Genomic DNA, 17,500 nt, shown 5'->3' with positions numbered 1-17,500 from the left:
CCGGCCCTGTCTACTGTTCCAGCAGGATGATCAGTGCTTCGTCCAGGTCGAAAGTGAAACGGTCACCCGTGGGTGTACCTCGGCTAATCCGGGGTGCAGCACGAACCGTAACTGCCACACGTGCTCCGGGAATGGGTGCAACTTTAGGCACTTTGAGCACAGTGCCGCCGGTAGTCTGATGTCGATCGGTTGGGTTAAGCTGGTGGTCGGTGCCATCACCGCGGTCAGTGTCGCCATCGGCCATCGGTTGTAGGAGGTGCACAGGACCTCTGCCTCCTCGTGTACGTGTAGTTTGTAATGCATTTTAGAGCAACCATGCCATGTTGGAAAAAATGAAACGAATTCAATAAAGGGTCAGTCTCACGCGGAGAATCCATTGTCGTTGGCTTTCTTTCGATTTTATCTTTGGTGGGGATGAGTCATCGTCGGTTCGTCTTCTCACGAACGGGGCCAAATATCTTTTCTGAAAATCGTTTGGCCTTGAAATTTAAAAATAATATCTGTAGATCATTATGACCGCCACCATTTTCCCATAGTGCCCCTGTTCGAGCGGTAATTCGAGCAGACCAAATTCGAGCAGCAGTCAAAACAAAAACAAATCCAAAGGAAAAGTGGAATCTCCGGGAAAGTTAAGGGATTTTCCGGATAAACGGCGTGAAAATGTCGAAACCAGGAGAGCGGGCGCTGCAGGCCATCAAGCAGCAGGACAAGACGGTGGCGCCAGTGTTTAAGAAACCTCTCGTGCCAAAAGCCAAAGCGAAAGACAAAATCATCCTCACGGAAGAGGAGTATCTGCAGGTAACCGTAGTACAGGATTGTGAAATCATGTGACCCCCACTAACTTCCCTTCCATTTGCTCTTCCAGGAAATGGGTAAAATCATTCAGCGTGATTTCTTCCCGGATCTACAAAAGCTAAAGGCCCAGAACGAATACCTGGACGCGCTGGCGAATAACGCTGTGGGGAAACTGCGCCAGATCTTCTCAAAGTACAACTCCAAGTTGCCTCCCAATTCGGCCAGAATTCGTATGTACTACCTTACGCTCCTCTGGCGATCCATACGATTATTCACGATCTCTTCCTCCCTCGTTTACAGCAAGCCCAGCAACGTTTGAAACTCCGCTACCGAACGCAACGCCCGCCACCGAAGCCCCGGCATCGATACGGTCCACCTCGAGCGTCGGTTCAAACAAATCCACCAAATCCATCGGTGATAAACACTCGCTCGATAGCTTTCTGCAATCCTACACAAGCGAAGACAACGACAGTTTTCAGGAGATCATCGAATCGGCCGATCGTAAGCTGAGACAAAAGTTTGCCGTCCTCTATGAAGCCGAAACGAGCACGGCGCTACAGATGAACGAGTGTCTGGCGCTGCCAAGCATCGAGAAACAGTTCGACAAACGAGAAAAACCGAAACAACTGGATATGTGGAGCTACACGAACAAGAACTACATCATGTACACACCGGAAGGCGTGGAACTGACGAAGGAAGAGCAACTCGAGATGGCCAAGCTGAAGCAGGAGATCAACCATTCCAGCACCCGGCTCCATCGCAACCCATTCAACGAACAAGACAGCAAACAAGCGATCGTCGAGGCGGCTAAAACGCAGGCCAAGCATCTACCGGAGAAAATCGGCATCGACGGTCGCGTAGTGGACACATCGACCGGTACACCGAAAATACGCGGTTTCGGCTTCGTAAAGAGTCCCTCCCCATGCCCTGGGGTAACGGATAGCCCTCTGTTCACTTGGGGTGAAATCGAAGGAACCCCTTTTCGACTCGATGCCGGTGACACTCCGCTACATCCGGCCAGCGTTGGACCTTCGTTCCGCATCGTGGAAACATCGAAGCGTGAAAACCTGGCCCTGCAGCTCGCGGAGAAGGCAGCCGAGAAGTCGCGTGAAAAGAAAGCCAAAGCCATCGAGGCGGCACGAAGGAACATCGGGTCGCCTGCGGTACGCAGTTCTTTCGATCGGTTGGCAAGCATGTCACCGGCTGCCCGGAGATTGGCCTCGAATAAGCTGGGCTTTCTGTGCACGCCAAGTCCGCTCGTGTCACCGGCTCGCTCGGGAGGCCTAAAAACACCGACACCGGTGGCAAGAGGTAGCGGTGATGCCGGTAGCAGAAAGTCATCACGCAGCATCACTCCTTCACCGCGAAGTGGTATCGTTCGAAGGAAAACTCCCTCCCTCAGCTCCTCCTCTTCCGGTGGTGCCAAACAGCAACAGCCGGGGCCGAATCTTACCGACGATCTGCTGGACATACCGGCCGGTGGTAAACGACAAAAGGCGGCCGATTTCTTTTGATTCATTTTCTTTCATTTTTGTACAATAAATGGAACGCTGTTCCTGGTGTAAACCATCAAATGGCTTGTAGTTCATTGTGTTACGAGATTGGTGCGAGGATGTCGCTTACATTTTATTGCATTTTCGCGGTTCTATTCGTTTCTACTCAAGCGCCCTTGCACACCACACTACGGACTAGTTCTACTTTGAAGAATTAAATACATTGACTAGAGCGGTCAGGTATCAGCCATCAATCTACACGGGAAACAAATTACGTTTTCATCAGATCCACCAGTAACCGTTCGATGGCCACTTCGCCGACGGTTTTGCGAAACAGCATCTCCTGCAGGACCTTCGCATTGGCCGCTGCTTTAATGGCCGGCAGTAGGAGCAATAGATGTCCCAACCGGACACCACCACACTTCTCGTGGAGCAGGGCAACGGTTTGATCCTGTAGCAGCAGCACCTCGTGTGCGGCATACAACCGTGGGTGATCGGGTCGGAACAGGACGAGCGCTTTCAGACAAGCCGCCTCCCGGTAATCAACCCGTGCGACGGCAAACTGTTGGATTGCACCTTGCAACCGTATCGCCAGTGGATTGCGAGCGATGAATTCTGCCAATGGAAGCGTCGAACGTTTCTTTCAATCGGTTATGGGTGGTCACCGTCATCACTACTCACCATTATCGATCGGTAGACCCCACTGGGCGGCCGTAATGACGAACAGTTCGGCCCAGGCTTCCTCTAGCAGCACCTTTTGATCGCTGGCCGGTAGCTGAAGGAACGAGGGCACCGTTTTGGCCCATTTCACCGCAAGAAACAGGAGCTTGGCAGCCGATTCCAGCAACATGTCGGTTTCACTTTTGCATACACCGAACGCTCCCGGCCAGAAGCCACCTGGGACGGACGCTGGAGTGCTTCTCGGTGGGCTCTCCCCCTCTCCGGTGCTACTCACTTCGTTCTCCTTCGCGGACGATCCACCGAGCGCTAGGATTGAGCTGATGGAGTGCATCGGAGGGGCTGATGGGAGTACCAGCACCTGCTCCCCGGTGATGCTGTTGAACATGGATTCCGTCGAGGTAGAGGCAACCGTTGGTTTACCGTCGGAGTGTTGCTTGTGGATCCCGGTGGAAGGTTGCAGCGGAACCGGAATGCTGACGCCCGATGGTGCTATCGCTGTCGACTGTGGTGGTGGTGGTGGTATGCTGATGGGAGTAAATGTCGTCGATGATGATGGTGGTGCAGGCAGCGGTGCTGGCAGTGGCGGTGGTGCTGAGACAGGTGGAAAATGATCATAGACCGTCGCCGTGCTGGAAGAGCTTGCGGCAGCCGCCAGAACGGCCGCAGACTGGGCGTACGGTGAAAGGAACCGGCCTGTCTCGCCGATATGTCCAAAGCCGGATGTGGACGAAGCGGTGATGTGTAACGGCAGGGGAAAGAAAAGGTTTGTCTGCGGAAGGGTAAAGGACGCCCGGGAGGTGTAGTAGTCGCTGTGAGCCGCCGCCGCCGCCACCGATAGCGCACTGACCGCTGCCAGGGGAGTACAGTTCCGGGGAGCACGTTCATGCTGGACGGCTAGCGAAATGGTCACAAACAGAGAAAGGCACCCATTAGCGTGGACTCGACACAGGACTTGAGGGATGTGGACTCTCGGGACGTGGTAGGGTCCGCTACAGATGGTCCGGTTCTCAGCGCTTCGATGGTTTGTGTGACGGCCTCGCACGAGCACAGGTTCACATCCTGTTGGTCTTGCAGGACCTTTTGACTAATGGGGCAAAGTGGAAGTCAACTAAACCGTCTGATTGACTGGCGACCAACAGACATCCTGGAACTGTGAAATCATAGAGGGAAACCGACGAAGCCAACGGCGCAGCAGCAGCAGCAGTCTGTGGCTGATCAATAATTATCTAATCATTGGTTACAAAATGGTGGCAAACAGCGAAGCTAGACATCAACATTTGATAACAGGTGTTCACTGTTTTTCGAAAACAATAATTCACTATTTTTGAGATATTTTGCTGGTTTTAAGGTGAGTAACTATTTTTTGAGAACCAGGACCATTGAATCAACATCTGTATCGGAACTGGAACGAGAAGCAAATGTGATCTAGTATGCCAACACTTAAACTAATGCTAATCAAGATGGCTATGCTACACGGAAGAGAGTTTTTTGTACTTTCAGTCACAGACATTGTGAAAATCTGTACATAATTGTTGCAAATTAACCCTACTATAGAGAGAAAAAAGAATAAAATTATAATTTTATACAACAATGTAACAATAATCTATGCTTTCGATTTTCATATACCGTTTATGCTGACCATAGAGTTACGCTAATGGATTCACCAAAGCAGGCCGCACAATCCTTATCTACTAATTATCCTTGAACTCGTTTTGAGGGGGCCTTCGGTATTTAATTTGTTTTGTGACACATGTTTTTAACATTTTTCTCTGAATGCTGATCCTTTCAAGAATATTGTGTAATATGTTTGGGTCAATCGAAGTAAAACTGGCAAAGATATAGATTTTTGACAATCATATGCAGCTGGCATCTTTGAAGAGCGTTTCCCAACGACTTCAAAGTCGGTGCTCATCGTACCGTAAAAACTAGTGCACCGATCGATTCGAAATTTTTAACACATAATCTGTACACATTTTGCCAGGTGGTCCCGTCAAGATTTTATGAAAATGGTTGATATTTTTTTAAAACAAATCTTTAAAAATCTGGTTTTTGGGGAAACGGACAAAAAACATCACTTTTTCAACTTCAAAAATCTGCCAAAAATCGAAAAATAAGAAATTCAACAAAATCTTCACGGAGCTACCTAAACTTATAATCTTTCAAACGAGTATCGATTTTTCTGATGACCCATCACGCAGCTACGATGGGCACCGGGAAAAGTATCTTTTCGAAGACACGACTGCCTAATTTGATGCCATGGATGCAATTTTTAATCAATCTTCCCCAAAATATAGCTAAATATGCTTCAAAAGTTGTAGTTTAATATGCCATTCATTTGAAAGAATAAAGTAGAATGGTTCCTTCACAAAAAAAATCATCAAAAATGATCCTTGTTTTGGTAAGAAATTACCGGGGGCTTCGGTAATATTCCTTAAGATAAATATGTGAAGTCTCCGTTAAAATCCTGCACATCAATTAAATCATTCATTTTTCTATCGATACCTATGAAAACAACATTTCCAACAATGATTACTTTGTTGGCAAATACTCCACTCCCTAAATGAAGTACCAATGCAAAACCTAGTCGCCTGAGAAGCATTTCCTCGTGCGCTTATTATCCCTAATAAGCGCCCAAATTATCACTTCTGATCATCCGATGGCTCGCTCGCACTCACCGTATGATGGTGGTCCCCATATTAAACCAAGGACGAAACAAGCAAAAACAAACTACAATGTTTATGATGTGAACGGCGCAACTGGCCAAACAGAAGCGCCCCGTTCGGGTGCAAAGATATCCATCTCCCCGAAGGAATGACGAGCACTTTCAAGCACTGCGCACACCATTTCGTCACCAGCGAGTCCTTAATGGTCGCGGTCGTCCATTCCAGCGACACTCGGGCCCCAAGAAGCCTTTGGTCGGAGGTGTAAAACTGTCCGCTGAATGAACATCCGGTACGCCACAAGACAATGGCGACCACCGTCGCCCAGCCAGGAAGTACGACCACGACCCGATCGTATGGCTAGATTGCGAGGAATGAGGTTTCCGAGTAAAAAAGAGGCACCACCGGGGGATGAACCCCGGATCGGAGGAAAAAAGGCACATCCTTGCTGACTTTGTTGACACAATAATCCATTTCGTGGCCCCCGGCCCGGGGTCCTGGTTGGTGTCAGGATGCAGTCAAAGTGGTTCAAAATTGACAAACAAAAAAAAGGACAACAACGGTCGCGCAAACTGTTGGCCAACAGCAGCCAGCAGAGAGCTCAATTCACTGGCAGTCCCTGCTGAATGGGGACCTTCTAGCCTCGGTTTGTTGGTTTAGCAATTAGAAGAGTGTTTTGTGGTAAATATTATTTCATTCCCAGAACGTCCCATCGACACCGTAGAGCCGTGGTGTCAATCACAGTCAGCAAATCGAGCGCGGCAAGTGGCTGCACCGCTCGTGGCACCGGATCATCGGCACCGTCCCTTGGCGGCCGCGACAGTAACGGGATCACGCATCCGATGCTGCCGAGGATGTTGTGCCGTGCGGTTGGCATTTTGAGAGAGGCACCGGATGGTGCAAACATTGGCACCCTCTCCCCTCCCGAATCGTACAACGCCTCGCGTCGTTGTGGTCGATGGTAAACATATTTTTTCAATTCACCAAACACAACCATCACCACGTGCCACGGGAACAGACAGAGGACAGGCAGGCGGAGGAGGGCGCTAATTGCGACCAGACCAAATGCAGGCCGGCCAGAGAAGAGGTTCGCTCAAGTGATACGACAAGTGTTTGAGTTCCGGAAGATTCGCGCGAAAGGAAGCAATCCAAAAAGGACCGAGGACCGGAGTCGCGCGTTAGCCACACTTACCTTCTCGGCGCATGTTCGCCTGTAGGCACTTGGCGAAGCGACATGCCTGGCACTGGTTGCGGCGCGACACGTCCACCACACACTTGCCACCCTCCTTGCACACGTACTCCAGATTTCTGCAACAAAACGGCAATAGAAAGAAAATCAGAAAAGAGCCAGAGCAAGGGGTTCCCCCCGCAGAAACAGAATTCGAGAGAACAAGACACTCGGTGTAGCGTGTGTTTCCGGTCGATCCGGACATTCGTAAACACTTGCACAGCTTCTTAATGTACGCGCCAGAAGTTGGTCCAAGTGAGCAAGGAATAAGCGTGCGTGGCTGGATGGACTCAGCTCTTCAGTCCTTTCTTGTCCGTTTTTCTCAACGCCAAACTTACCTTCGAATGCTGCGTTTGAAGAATCCACGGCAACCGTCACACGATGGGACACCGTAGTGTTTGCCGGAGGCCCGGTCTCCGCACACCTTGCACAGGACACCCGGCCCGGATGACATCTTTAATCGTGCGGTAGTGCAAGTGTGGATGGATGGGAGTCACTGTTGGTTTGGAAAATAAATGGAGATAGCAAGTGGTTAGTGGGAAAAACAAGACCTTTAAGTGAATCGTTAGTGAATGTTAAGGAAACAAATCAAACATTAAACATTGCACGATAGTATTATTGGAAAACCGAAACATTAAGGGGGGCTTCAGTAATTTAGGGCCAAAAAAGGCCAATTTTCGACGATTTTTTATGACGTAAGCATTAAACTTTATTTTTTCAAGGAGTTGCATATTAAACTACAACTTTTGAAGAATATATGTATTTGTTTTGATGAACATTTATAGATAAATTAATCTATAATCGTCGAAAAAATACTTTTTCGCAGATACGTCTTCCCAAATTTGATGCCATGGATGAAGTTTTCGACAAATCTTCCCCAAAACACAACAAAATGTTTGTTAAAAGGTGTAAATTAATATGATATCCACTTGAGCTCATTTTTGGAATCGAAGCAATCTCAGCCCCCCCTTAAAGGCACAGTTAGTACCATCTTTGTTCGAACTTCATTTCTCGTTTGCTTGCAGCACTTTCTAATAACGTTATAAACCCGTGATAATCTTCTTTGAGTCAAGATTGGCATTGCAAGGATAATGATAGAAGTCACGTCTGCACAAATGATCTTCAACATAACATACAATTCAACATATGCATCTAATTATATTCATGATTTCGATTATTTGTATAATGACGACTCACAACATATGTTTGTTTTTACTTTTACCTCTCATGAGGTAAAAAGGACATGCAGTGATGACTGATTAATATGTCCCTCATTAACAAACATTAAGCCTCGCCGAATATCTCCCGGAATCATATCGATATCATTATCATATCTGTCACATGCAGATGCCATCCAGGAAACAGTCTATTGAACTCTACCCACGAATCCATTAAAACAACATTTCACCTTCGGCCCAACCGATGTTGCAACCGATTCAGAGGGCGTAATGTAATGACCATGCAAGATCTAATCAGCAGATACACGGATTCGAGCACGCTATCACTATCAGCAGATACCATCGCATTAATGTGCGATTAATGGCGCAACTTGTGGCGGACACCGATGTCCTGTCTCCTGTGCTGTTGATGCGATGGCATACCGTACAAGGATCACTCTCGAATCGAAACCACAAAAAAGGACGTGTGTTACCCTTTCGCAAGGGTCAGAATCAAAATAATAAACCCACAAACAAGCACAATGGCAACAAAAAAAAAACAATCTGTCCCGAAGGAAAACGAAGGATACGCCGGTGATTTGCGGCTGACACCACCGTATCATTAACAGCACACCAGAAGAGACAGGAAAAGTAGCATAAAAAAAGGGGACGGTTCGGAAGCTGAACCGAAAATTCGGCGGACGAAAAAGGGGTTGCATTTCCGGCAACCGTATCCTTTCTATCCCGAGGACCTCAGAGTAAATTCAATAATAATGAAGCGTGTGTAAAACACGGCCAGCACACGTGACTCATGGGAACGCGAACGATGATGACAGGACATGTGAGGTCCTGGGCGATGTGTGATGCAATTTTGGCCAAGAAGTTTTGCCTTCGCCTTTCGCTTCCAGTTTCCGGTTGAACGATTCCATAACCGATTCCCCAGCCAGCTGTCTATGATGGATTGGTTTTTTTTCGGGGAGGAAAAAGTTTAAAAATTGTCTTTCAAGCAAGCGGAGGAAAAAAATTGCCGGAAAAACGAGATACATTGGAGTTTGGGTTTGCGGTTTCACATTTCGCCATCATTTTTTGGTGGTAAAAAGTCAGCTTTTCAGACAGTCAACCGCTGAACCCCTTTTCCGTAAAACACACGCCACAACATGGCGATCCGATTGGCCAATTTTGGGCTGCATTATTGATGGGCACGAGTGGAAGTCGAAGTCGGACTCGTTATTAATATCTCATCATTGCTCCGGTGCCCCCTGATTTTCGGTTCGTTTTGTCCGGATAAAGGGCTCCCAGTGGCACTGGGACTGGGACCACTTGAGGTATGCCAGGTGCGTGTGGTGCCCTAGCGCGTAAGGTGGACACGGGTGGAAAAATGAGACAATTATAATTATCTCATTGCCCTCACAACCCCTCCCGTGGTGGCCTCAAGGGCTTGGAGGAAAACCTCGGAGGGCTGACCCCTTTCGAGGGGTGAACGCGAGAATGACAGCGAGGGAAAACAATGGCGCGTGCGGGAAATTATGTGCCGGTAAACGGTTTGACTTTTTACGTCGATTCTAGAAGTAGAGTAGACCCACGTTGGGCCAAGTGGAGGTCGATTGTTGTCACTAGGGCACGTGGCAGGTTAGCAGTAGCTCTCGACACTTGATAAAACTGCTTATCGGATCGAACCGCTTCCAAAAACACCTTTTCATCCAACGTCCAAACAGCACGTCAGGAAGGAAGGCAAAGGGATCGTAAGGATGTTTACGCTTCGGGTGCCCTGGGGATCATGTTTGTCATCAACGAAAGGCACCGTACACCGTTGAGCTAAGATGACTTTCAGAAAAAAAAAACTCAACAATAATCCTGCCTTGATCTACGATATTTAATAATCATCGGTGGCGGCCGCGAGTCGAAAAGCAAATCAATCGATCCCATTTTGGCATCATTGATTGGTGATGCCAAAAGGGTATGGGAGAGACAAATTTGCATTTTGGTCAAATCATGGAGAAACGGGGCAGCTGCCTGCAGGAGTTGTTGCTGATCAGAGGAAGCACCTTTTGGTGAGATGATGAGGCTTCTGATGACAATAGAATTAGGTGCCATTATTACATTTTGTTGCATTCCAGGCAGAGTATCAACGGTTGAAACCTTTTCAAATTAAGAACAATGATTTTATTTTATACTATTCGAGTACAAAATACAAATTGTCTTTTCAAGTGACAAGAATTAATTAAATTGAATTGATATCAATTGAAAACAACAACCAGATCTAGCCATTTTGATCACAGCAAACCAAATACAAGCAACCGACTAAATGTTTCTAAAGTAAATTAATGGCACCAGCCTTTCAAAATGTACTAAATTTATTTTAAGACGATTTATTAGAAAAATATGAAATTATTAGAATTAATTGGAAAAATCTGTTCCATAAATTTTCTCTTTTCCATTTTATCACAAAAGATGAAAAAAATGCTATTTTCATAATCTAGTAAACTGGCTTTATGAGATGCTCAGTTTTTTTAGTAACCATTAGTTCATTCTTCAGTGTCTTTCTTCATTTGATTAGTTACGAAACTCGCCTCTTCGACGAACTTCCTTTTCTTTTGTTGTTCTTATTCATACAGTATGAAATATACATAAATGTCTTTAATTGGCTGGCATTAAAATTACATTATCGCAGATTAATCCCAAATGAATAGGTCTCAAACGGAAACAATCGATCTTTATTCCTAAATGGATATGATGAAAGGAATTCGTTTATTTTTATAAACTCCAAAAGGGGTTGTTTCACGATAGCAATTAAAAAAAAACTAAGAGCTCAACTTCATATCACTTTTCAATTAATAATTTAAATTGTAATGAACCATCAAAAGTGTATCAAAGTATTTTCTAAATCCAATTTAAAGTTACCTTATTGTCAGATGTTGCTGGCACGGTCGAGTGAAAGAAAATCTATTAAATTGAACAGCAGTATTGCACTTTGGTTGCACTTAAACGGTTAAGCACATTCCTGCCACTAAGATGGTCGTCCTTTGAACACTTTTGAGCCACCGACCGACGACACTAGCACCGATTGACGTTCGATTCACGATTGATTTGAATGTGTCCTGCAGTTCGATGCGTTGGCTCTGCTAGCTTGTTGGGGTTTGACCCCGCGACCTGCGATCTGGCTATGATCGGGTGCCTCGTCCCAATTCCACCAAAAGCATTCCATCCCATGCCAGCTCGCCCCTACAACATAAAAGCATAACAGCATGATAAAAAGTGGGTGTGGTTCGACGGCGTTCTAGGGCGCATGTTTCGCGGTTATGGTGATGGTTGGCCGGGAAAACGGGAAACAGGAAGCCCAGTCCGTGGTCGATGATGGGGCTGACTTTATGGCGTGCCCGTTGTTGGCCGATTGGCCGCGTGGCCGGCCATCCATCGCCATCGGTGTGGGTGCGACCAAAAGGACAACGGCACGCGGCAAGCGTCAGGTCACGTCACCAGCGCCGACACAAAAGGACATCGGTTGCCCAGCCAAACATGTAGAGCGCTATGCCGCATCGGGATCGTCCGCTCAGCGGTCCGCGGATAGCCTTCAGGTCATGGCGCCTCCATCTAGGAGGCTCCTCCTACCGAAAGGACACGAGTTTGTGGACGCTTGTTGTGGGTTGTAGTACAATTGAGGCTATTTGCATAATTTACTCTCTCTCGCTACACCTCGCGGAAAGGACAGGATTTCTCTATGCGAAAGCGATTGGTGAGGCTCCACGTAAAACATGATAAGGTATTTAAACTCACAAGGCCCTTCTTCTTGGTTGAATTTTGTAGATGCGAGTATGTCATTTCGTTCATTGAAAACATGTTAGTGCTGATAGAGAAATAAATCTAGCGAAGCAATTCTGAACCATTCATTTAATAATCATATTTAAAACCATTATTTTAATGTAATTTATTTTGTAATTTCATATTTTGTTGTTTCGTAATTTTGTCAGAGAAAAACTATCAAATTTATGGTAGATTTAATACTTACAAGGAATACATGGAGGGCTCCTATACATATTATTCAAAACTTCTCCTAACTTTCCTGAAAAGTTGTAGTTTGCTTTAATTTTTAAAATAGTTTAGATTATTTTTATTCATAAATTAGTCTTTCATACTAAATTAAGATTAACTCCCCTTAAACTGTAGCCATTCCGTTAATTGTCCGCTAAATTAGACTCATAAATCTTAAGCATTTACATTTCTCAGCGATTTTCCACCGTACAGCGACTCTAAAATTAAAACGGTCATTTTGAGTTTCTGAGCCCCGTGAAAAAGGGCAATCAAGCGCACTTGAAATTGAAAACCAGCTTCATCCACGCCCAAACAAAACGCCGCCTTCGGATGCCCGTGACCTTGAGCGTTGCGCAAGTTCAACGACCGCACCAGAGCTCCGGCAATCAAAACATTAAACAGCTGATTCTGTGTTTAACTGAACGTAAAAAGTGATTTACTACTAAAAACGACGAGTAAACGCCTCGTTGGGCCCGCTAATCGATGCATCCTTTGCCGGCAACGTTCGTAGAAGGGTTCCACGATGAGTCAGAAGTCCGGCGGATGGAATATCGCCCCTTCGGCAATACGGGACTAGCGGTTTCCAAGGTGTCGCTCGGGTGTGGCACTCTCAGTCAACTGTACGGGTAAGTGGACAGGCGGTGAGTGCTGTTTTGTTCGATTCGATTCATTCATCTAGTCACCAAAGCCATTTTCTTACTTCAGCGATTTGGATGAAGCCGAAGCAATCCAAGCAGTCCAGCTGGCCGTTCGCCGCGGTATTAACTACATCGATACGGCCCCGTTTTATGGCCAAAGACGCTCGGAGGAAGTACTAGGCCGCGCACTAAAAGGCATTCCACGGCAGGCGTACTTTGTGGCCACAAAGGTGACCCGCTACGAGCGAGAATTTGAACGCATGTTCGATTACAGTGCCCGCAAGACACGCGAAAGCGTAGAACGTAGTCTTCAGCTGCTCGGAGTGGATTGTATCGATGTGGTGCAGATACACGACATCGAGTTTGCGCCCAATCTGGACGTGGTGCTACAGGAAACGTTACCCACTCTCGAGGCCCTGCGCCAGGAGGGAAAGCTACGGTTCATCGGTGTATCCGCCTACCCGATGGAGATCCTTCGGGAAGCGATAACCCGTGCCCCGGGGCGCTTCGATACCGTCCTCTGCTACAGCCGAAACACCCTGTTCGATCAGTCGCTAGCTCGTGATTATTTGGCATTCTTTATGGAACAAAAACTCGCCGTTATCTGTGCGTCTGGTCACGGGATGGGTCTGCTGACGAATGCTGGACCGCAGCCGTGGCACCCGGCTCACGAACACACGAAAGCCATCTGCCGGGAGGCGGCGGAATACTGCAGCAAGTGTGGCATCGAACTGGGCAAACTGGCCATGTACCAGTTTCTGCAGTTGCCCGGGCCGGCCACTTTTCTCAGTGGAATGCAAACGCAACGTTTGGTTGCCATCAATCTGCAGGCTCACTGCGAAGGACTTTCGGCTGAGGAAACCGATGTGTTGGCTTATCTGAAAGAAAGGTAAGAGATGGATGTAAGCGCGATGATAATGTGATTTCATGAGGTGTGGTTTTTTTATAGTGTTTTCCCAAAAATTGTGCACCCGAACTGGGAGGGCATCGAGGTGGAACAGTACAGGGCGGCCATGAAGGCAGCGAAAGTATGATGGTTTGTGGCGAGGCGAGGCATTTATTTTTCTATTAACCATTTACCGATTTTAATAAACAAAAAATCCAACGCCTCTTTTGAGGAAACAGCAGCACATGTTATCATCTTGCTTTACTTCTCTGTTATCAGTCGACGCACACTGTTGTGAAACGATGCGACTCGTATCACGGAACGATTGTATTGGCTTTTTGGAGTGTTTTGTTCGAGAGATAAACCAGTTGAACAATACGTTTGATTTAAGCAACCACAGCGTTTGCCTCGTGAATAGCTGCGAAGAACAAATCAAGTATACACAGCACGTTGCCTTGGAAACAATTATTGCTTTATAACCTTCACGGAACCCTCGAAAAGTGTTCTTTTTCTGCTTCATTTGCACATGTTACTAAGATAATAGATATATTTAATCTTTTAATTTTATATTACTAACCAGATATTACAAAAATCCCTTCATTCCCCTTGCGCGAAGTTGATCCTTGCTGCCTCCATTTCGCTTCCCCATGTTTCGTGATCGATCGATCAAATGAAAGTTTTTCTTTTTACATAACCGACCGACCGGCCACATGGGAAAAATATGTGTGTTAGCGCCGGAGTGGTTGGACCGGATTTTCCGAGGCCCCGTTTGGTCCCCCGTACAACACTGGGACGTTTGACTTACTGACTGACTTATTACGGCTGTAGCCTGTGCTGCTGCTACTGCTGCTGCGATTACAGAAGCTTGTTGAACCATTAACAAGATCACCACCCATGGTGATCCCTGCTGGTTTGCTGGTGGTTGCACGCGGGACCGGTTTCCCCTTCGCGAGCAACTGATGTAACAGTGCGCAGGACCTGCTCGCGGCTGCACGCGACTGACTCTTCCGGATTGCCACCAGGAACCCTCACCCATTACGCAGCAGCCCAGTAGCCTACTTCCGTCGGCAAGGCAAGGCAAGGCAAGGCGATAATGATTGGCGGACAGAGCTCGCTGATCGATCGATTAACGATCAGCCCAACCATCGATCATTGATGATCAACTTTTCCCCGCCGCGCCATTCGATCCGTTTATGGTCATGCGGAACAAGGAAGTAACCGGCAGCGCGAAGCGGCGGATTTAGAATGTTTTGTTCGCGTTGAAAGTGATAACGCTTGGCTCCAGGGAGGCGGGCGCGTGCATATAATTAGAGCTCGGCTGATCGGCTAGCCGCTAGCTAGTTTCCGTCCCTCTGCTGCGCAAATGTGACATAATCGATGCCACAGAACTCCCGCTTCCCTCTTGGGGTGCCACCGCAACCGATCACCTGTTTATGATTGCGCAATTGCCGTGAGGAAGATGTTGTGCACAGTGCACCATACACACTGACACATACAAGGCGGGCCAATTATGATTCCCCTTTTGTTATGTTGCCCTACCACCCTGTTGCCACAACGCTCGTGGTACCCAGTAGCGATGTTTTGCATGTTTGCCGATCACCGTCCGTGGCGAGGAGCTCGGCAATACTCTCTATAATTTGTCTACGATGTCGCACCACTGGTGGTTTCTTCCGTACAGATCCGATCGAACGGACGAACGTGCCCAAGCCCTTTTCTGTGCTGCCTCCAAGTAGTCCAAGTCCAAAACCATCAAATCACAGCCCACGTGGCTCTTAGGCGTATTTATGGTGAGAGTGATTGCTATGCCGCTATAAACGGAAAAGGCCATTAATCTTGGAAATGGAAAATGCAAAACGAAACCACAACACCTTCGTCCATCGTCCCCGAAAAACAAACAAAGCCTATCTGCACAGCTAGGAAGCCATTTTCCGGTGATGGAGCACCGTGGCACCGTGCACCGTGTATCCGAATCCTTTTATCGACGGTGCAGCGCACCAGAGCGCGGATACATTCGCAAATCGCGCAGGGTAATTGTAAATTGCAAATTGGATTCCTTCAAGAGACCCACCGGTGGCTTTCAGTAGGCTGCGGCTAGTGGTACCCCGCTCATAATTAGTCAGCTCCCGAGTTCAGGAAGTTGCGCGAGAACAGTGTTGGTGCGGTGGTGCGACGTTCGTCATCGTGGTAACCTGGGCAACGGTGTAGTACCGGCACCGCACTGTCGTGCTGGGAGAAAGTGGAGTTTTTTTTTCTCTGGTGCCCTTTGTTTTTGATTTAAATAATATTTTCAGAAAAACCGATCCAAGTGATCTGGGAGCTCTTGGCTGTCACTGCTGGATGGTACGCCATTTTCGGGCCGCCCATGTTGTAAATGGAACGAAATTATTATCCGGAATGACCGGAAGACCAATTGGCATGCTTTGCAAACGAAACATTCCCCATCGGATCGTCCAACGGTTAGTATTTAAATAGGAAAAGTGTTTCTGCATTTGGTGCAAGGGGGACGTTATGTGTTACATAACGTTGTGGGGCGCCATGGCAAACAAATCAAAAACACACACTTCGTTGGCATATCGTACGCCCAGTAGTTAGTACAACCCGTCGCCTCACGCACAGGAAATGAACGTCCTCGGTCGGCGATAAGCGCGACGAGTGCCCGGCACGCATTCGCGTGCCATCCACCATTCTTCTTCCTCCTTCTGCTGCACCGTAACGCACCGATGGTCCTGGCACTGGCACTGGCACTGGCACCGCGGGTCCCGGCAAGCAAGCGGCCGGTTCGCCCCCCGTTTTTCCCAACGACAACTCGACTCAGCTGGTTCGGTTTTGTTTCGGGAGATCGCCTTAACGAAACCTCGCGCACAACGAAAGACTTCAACGATGGTAACCGCGACGAACTTCACTTAGCTCTCTCTCGCTTTCTCTCTTTCTCTCTCTCTTGCTTTCGCGTTCAGAACACGCTGTCATCGGTCGGTAGCGTGGCGATCGGTATATAATGGTGATCGCAACGGTAAAGCGGCATTATTCAGCACCAGCCCGTATCGCAGTGTAGACGTTTCGATTCCAACACGCTAAAGTGTCTTGCAGTGTGACACAATCCAATCCCAAGTCCTAACAGGTGTGCTGTGTGTGCTAATGATGAAGATGGCCTCCGCGAATAGTTTATCCCTGTGTAGTAAGCGTGCGATCTGTTCAAGGTTTTGTCTGCCGCTGCTGCTGTTGCTGCTTCTACTCTCGACACACTGCATTGTGGCGGCCAAATCTGACGACCGCAAGGCAGAAGGTTAGTGTTTGCGTTGCTGTTGCGTTGTGTGAGTGCCTGTGATCCTCATTGGCGCGGTGTCGCAAGTGAAATTCGATTCAATCTCTTGCTCGGCAAGTGATTCATCAATAACGGGATAGATGCCTTATGCTCTTTGCTCAAGGCTAACGGACCGGATCTTCAGTTTCACCTTTATGAGATAGTTCATGTGGTTCGCTTCGTTGCGCTTAGATGGTTTGCCACCAGACGGTGAATCTTCCGATAGCAACCGGTTCTTATTCTTTACGCTAAGCGTGTGTGCGTGCGTATTGTGGTTCTGACAGCAACTGGCTGGTAGCGACGTGTTTTGATGCCTTTGAGAATGATCGAGCCGTAAAGAAATGTTCCTTATTGAAGTGAATGCTAGTACTGATCGCATCTCTTACCTAATTCTCCCCTGTCATTTCCACAGAAAGCCTCTTTGAGCAGGATCTGGGCGATCAGTTTAAGATCGATGCATCGACGCAAGGCGTACAGAAGGTGAACCTACGATGCGGTGCCGATTCGATGCGCATCGAGCTGAAGACGGAGGAAGACTTCCAGGGCGTGATGTACACGCGCGGTAGCTACTACAAGCAGACGAAACCGTGCTTTATCCGGCCGGAGCGGGCCGCCCGTACGCTCGAGATGAA

The 17,500-nt window shown here is 47.7% G+C and overlaps 5 protein-coding genes across 5 annotated transcripts in view; 4 read left to right on the top strand and 1 right to left on the bottom strand.

The window, feature by feature from the left end:
• The window catches only part of LOC126581736 (uncharacterized), a 1,117-nt gene extending 741 nt beyond the window's left edge, over positions 1-376 (top strand). The window contains exon 3 of the mRNA XM_050245597.1: positions 1-376. This exon is cut by the window's left edge and continues 211 nt beyond it. Within this exon, the coding sequence (XP_050101554.1) occupies positions 1-253 (253 nt within the window). The 3' untranslated portion in view covers positions 254-376.
• Positions 377-581: 205 nt separating this feature from the next.
• Positions 582-2,361, top strand: LOC126581253 (splicing factor ESS-2 homolog). Its single transcript, XM_050244782.1, has 3 exons — positions 582-798; positions 866-1,025; positions 1,096-2,361. The coding sequence occupies exons 1-3, from the start codon at positions 661-663 to the stop codon at positions 2,307-2,309; spliced, it is 1,512 nt and encodes a 503-aa protein (XP_050100739.1). The 5' UTR covers positions 582-660; the 3' UTR covers positions 2,310-2,361.
• Positions 2,362-2,443: 82 nt separating this feature from the next.
• LOC126570499 (orphan steroid hormone receptor 2-like) overlaps positions 2,444-17,500 on the bottom strand; it is a 16,079-nt gene continuing 1,022 nt past the window's right edge. Inside the window, exons 2-5 of the mRNA XM_050228292.1 lie at positions 7,196-7,353; positions 6,822-6,937; positions 2,970-3,863; positions 2,444-2,903 (exon numbers count right to left, since the gene is read on the bottom strand). Of these exons, the coding sequence (XP_050084249.1) occupies positions 2,560-2,903; positions 2,970-3,863; positions 6,822-6,937; positions 7,196-7,311 (1,470 nt within the window). The 5' untranslated portion in view covers positions 7,312-7,353 and the 3' untranslated portion in view covers positions 2,444-2,559. The remainder of the gene's footprint in view (positions 2,904-2,969; positions 3,864-6,821; positions 6,938-7,195; positions 7,354-17,500) is intronic.
• LOC126570500 (uncharacterized) lies at positions 12,247-13,808 on the top strand. The gene is made up of 3 exons (XM_050228293.1): positions 12,247-12,669; positions 12,749-13,570; positions 13,631-13,808. Exons 1-3 carry the CDS (start codon positions 12,527-12,529, stop codon positions 13,713-13,715), a joined length of 1,050 nt encoding a protein of 349 aa, XP_050084250.1. The 5' UTR covers positions 12,247-12,526; the 3' UTR covers positions 13,716-13,808.
• The window catches only part of LOC126570501 (uncharacterized), a 1,978-nt gene continuing 1,082 nt past the window's right edge, over positions 16,605-17,500 (top strand). Inside the window, exons 1-2 of the mRNA XM_050228294.1 lie at positions 16,605-16,850; positions 17,281-17,500. The exon at positions 17,281-17,500 is cut by the window's right edge and continues 174 nt beyond it. Coding sequence (XP_050084251.1) covers positions 16,703-16,850; positions 17,281-17,500 — 368 coding nt within the window. The 5' untranslated portion in view covers positions 16,605-16,702. The remainder of the gene's footprint in view (positions 16,851-17,280) is intronic.

Source organism: Anopheles aquasalis, chromosome 2 (genome assembly GCF_943734665.1).
Source record: "Anopheles aquasalis chromosome 2, idAnoAquaMG_Q_19, whole genome shotgun sequence".
In the NCBI taxonomy this organism is placed as follows: Eukaryota; Metazoa; Arthropoda; class Insecta; order Diptera; family Culicidae; genus Anopheles; species Anopheles aquasalis.
The sequence above is the reverse complement of the archived record's forward strand: the minus strand, read 5'-3'. Positions and strand labels throughout refer to the sequence as shown.

Bases quoted from the DNA above. Each gene is read 5' to 3' on its own strand.
- LOC126570500 (XM_050228293.1), top strand. From the start codon at position 12,527: ATGCATCCTTTGCCGGCAACGTTCGTAGAAGGGTTCCACGATGAGTCA. The intron at 12,670-12,748 runs GTAAGTGGACAG...TTCTTACTTCAG, and splicing joins ACTCTCAGTCAACTGTACGG to CGATTTGGATGAAGCCGAAG. The intron at 13,571-13,630 runs GTAAGAGATGGA...GTTTTTTTATAG, and splicing joins TTGGCTTATCTGAAAGAAAG to TGTTTTCCCAAAAATTGTGC.
- LOC126581253 (XM_050244782.1), top strand. From the start codon at position 661: ATGTCGAAACCAGGAGAGCGGGCGCTGCAGGCCATCAAGCAGCAGGAC. The intron at 799-865 runs GTAACCGTAGTA...TTGCTCTTCCAG, and splicing joins CGGAAGAGGAGTATCTGCAG to GAAATGGGTAAAATCATTCA. The intron at 1,026-1,095 runs GTATGTACTACC...CCTCGTTTACAG, and splicing joins TCCCAATTCGGCCAGAATTC to CAAGCCCAGCAACGTTTGAA.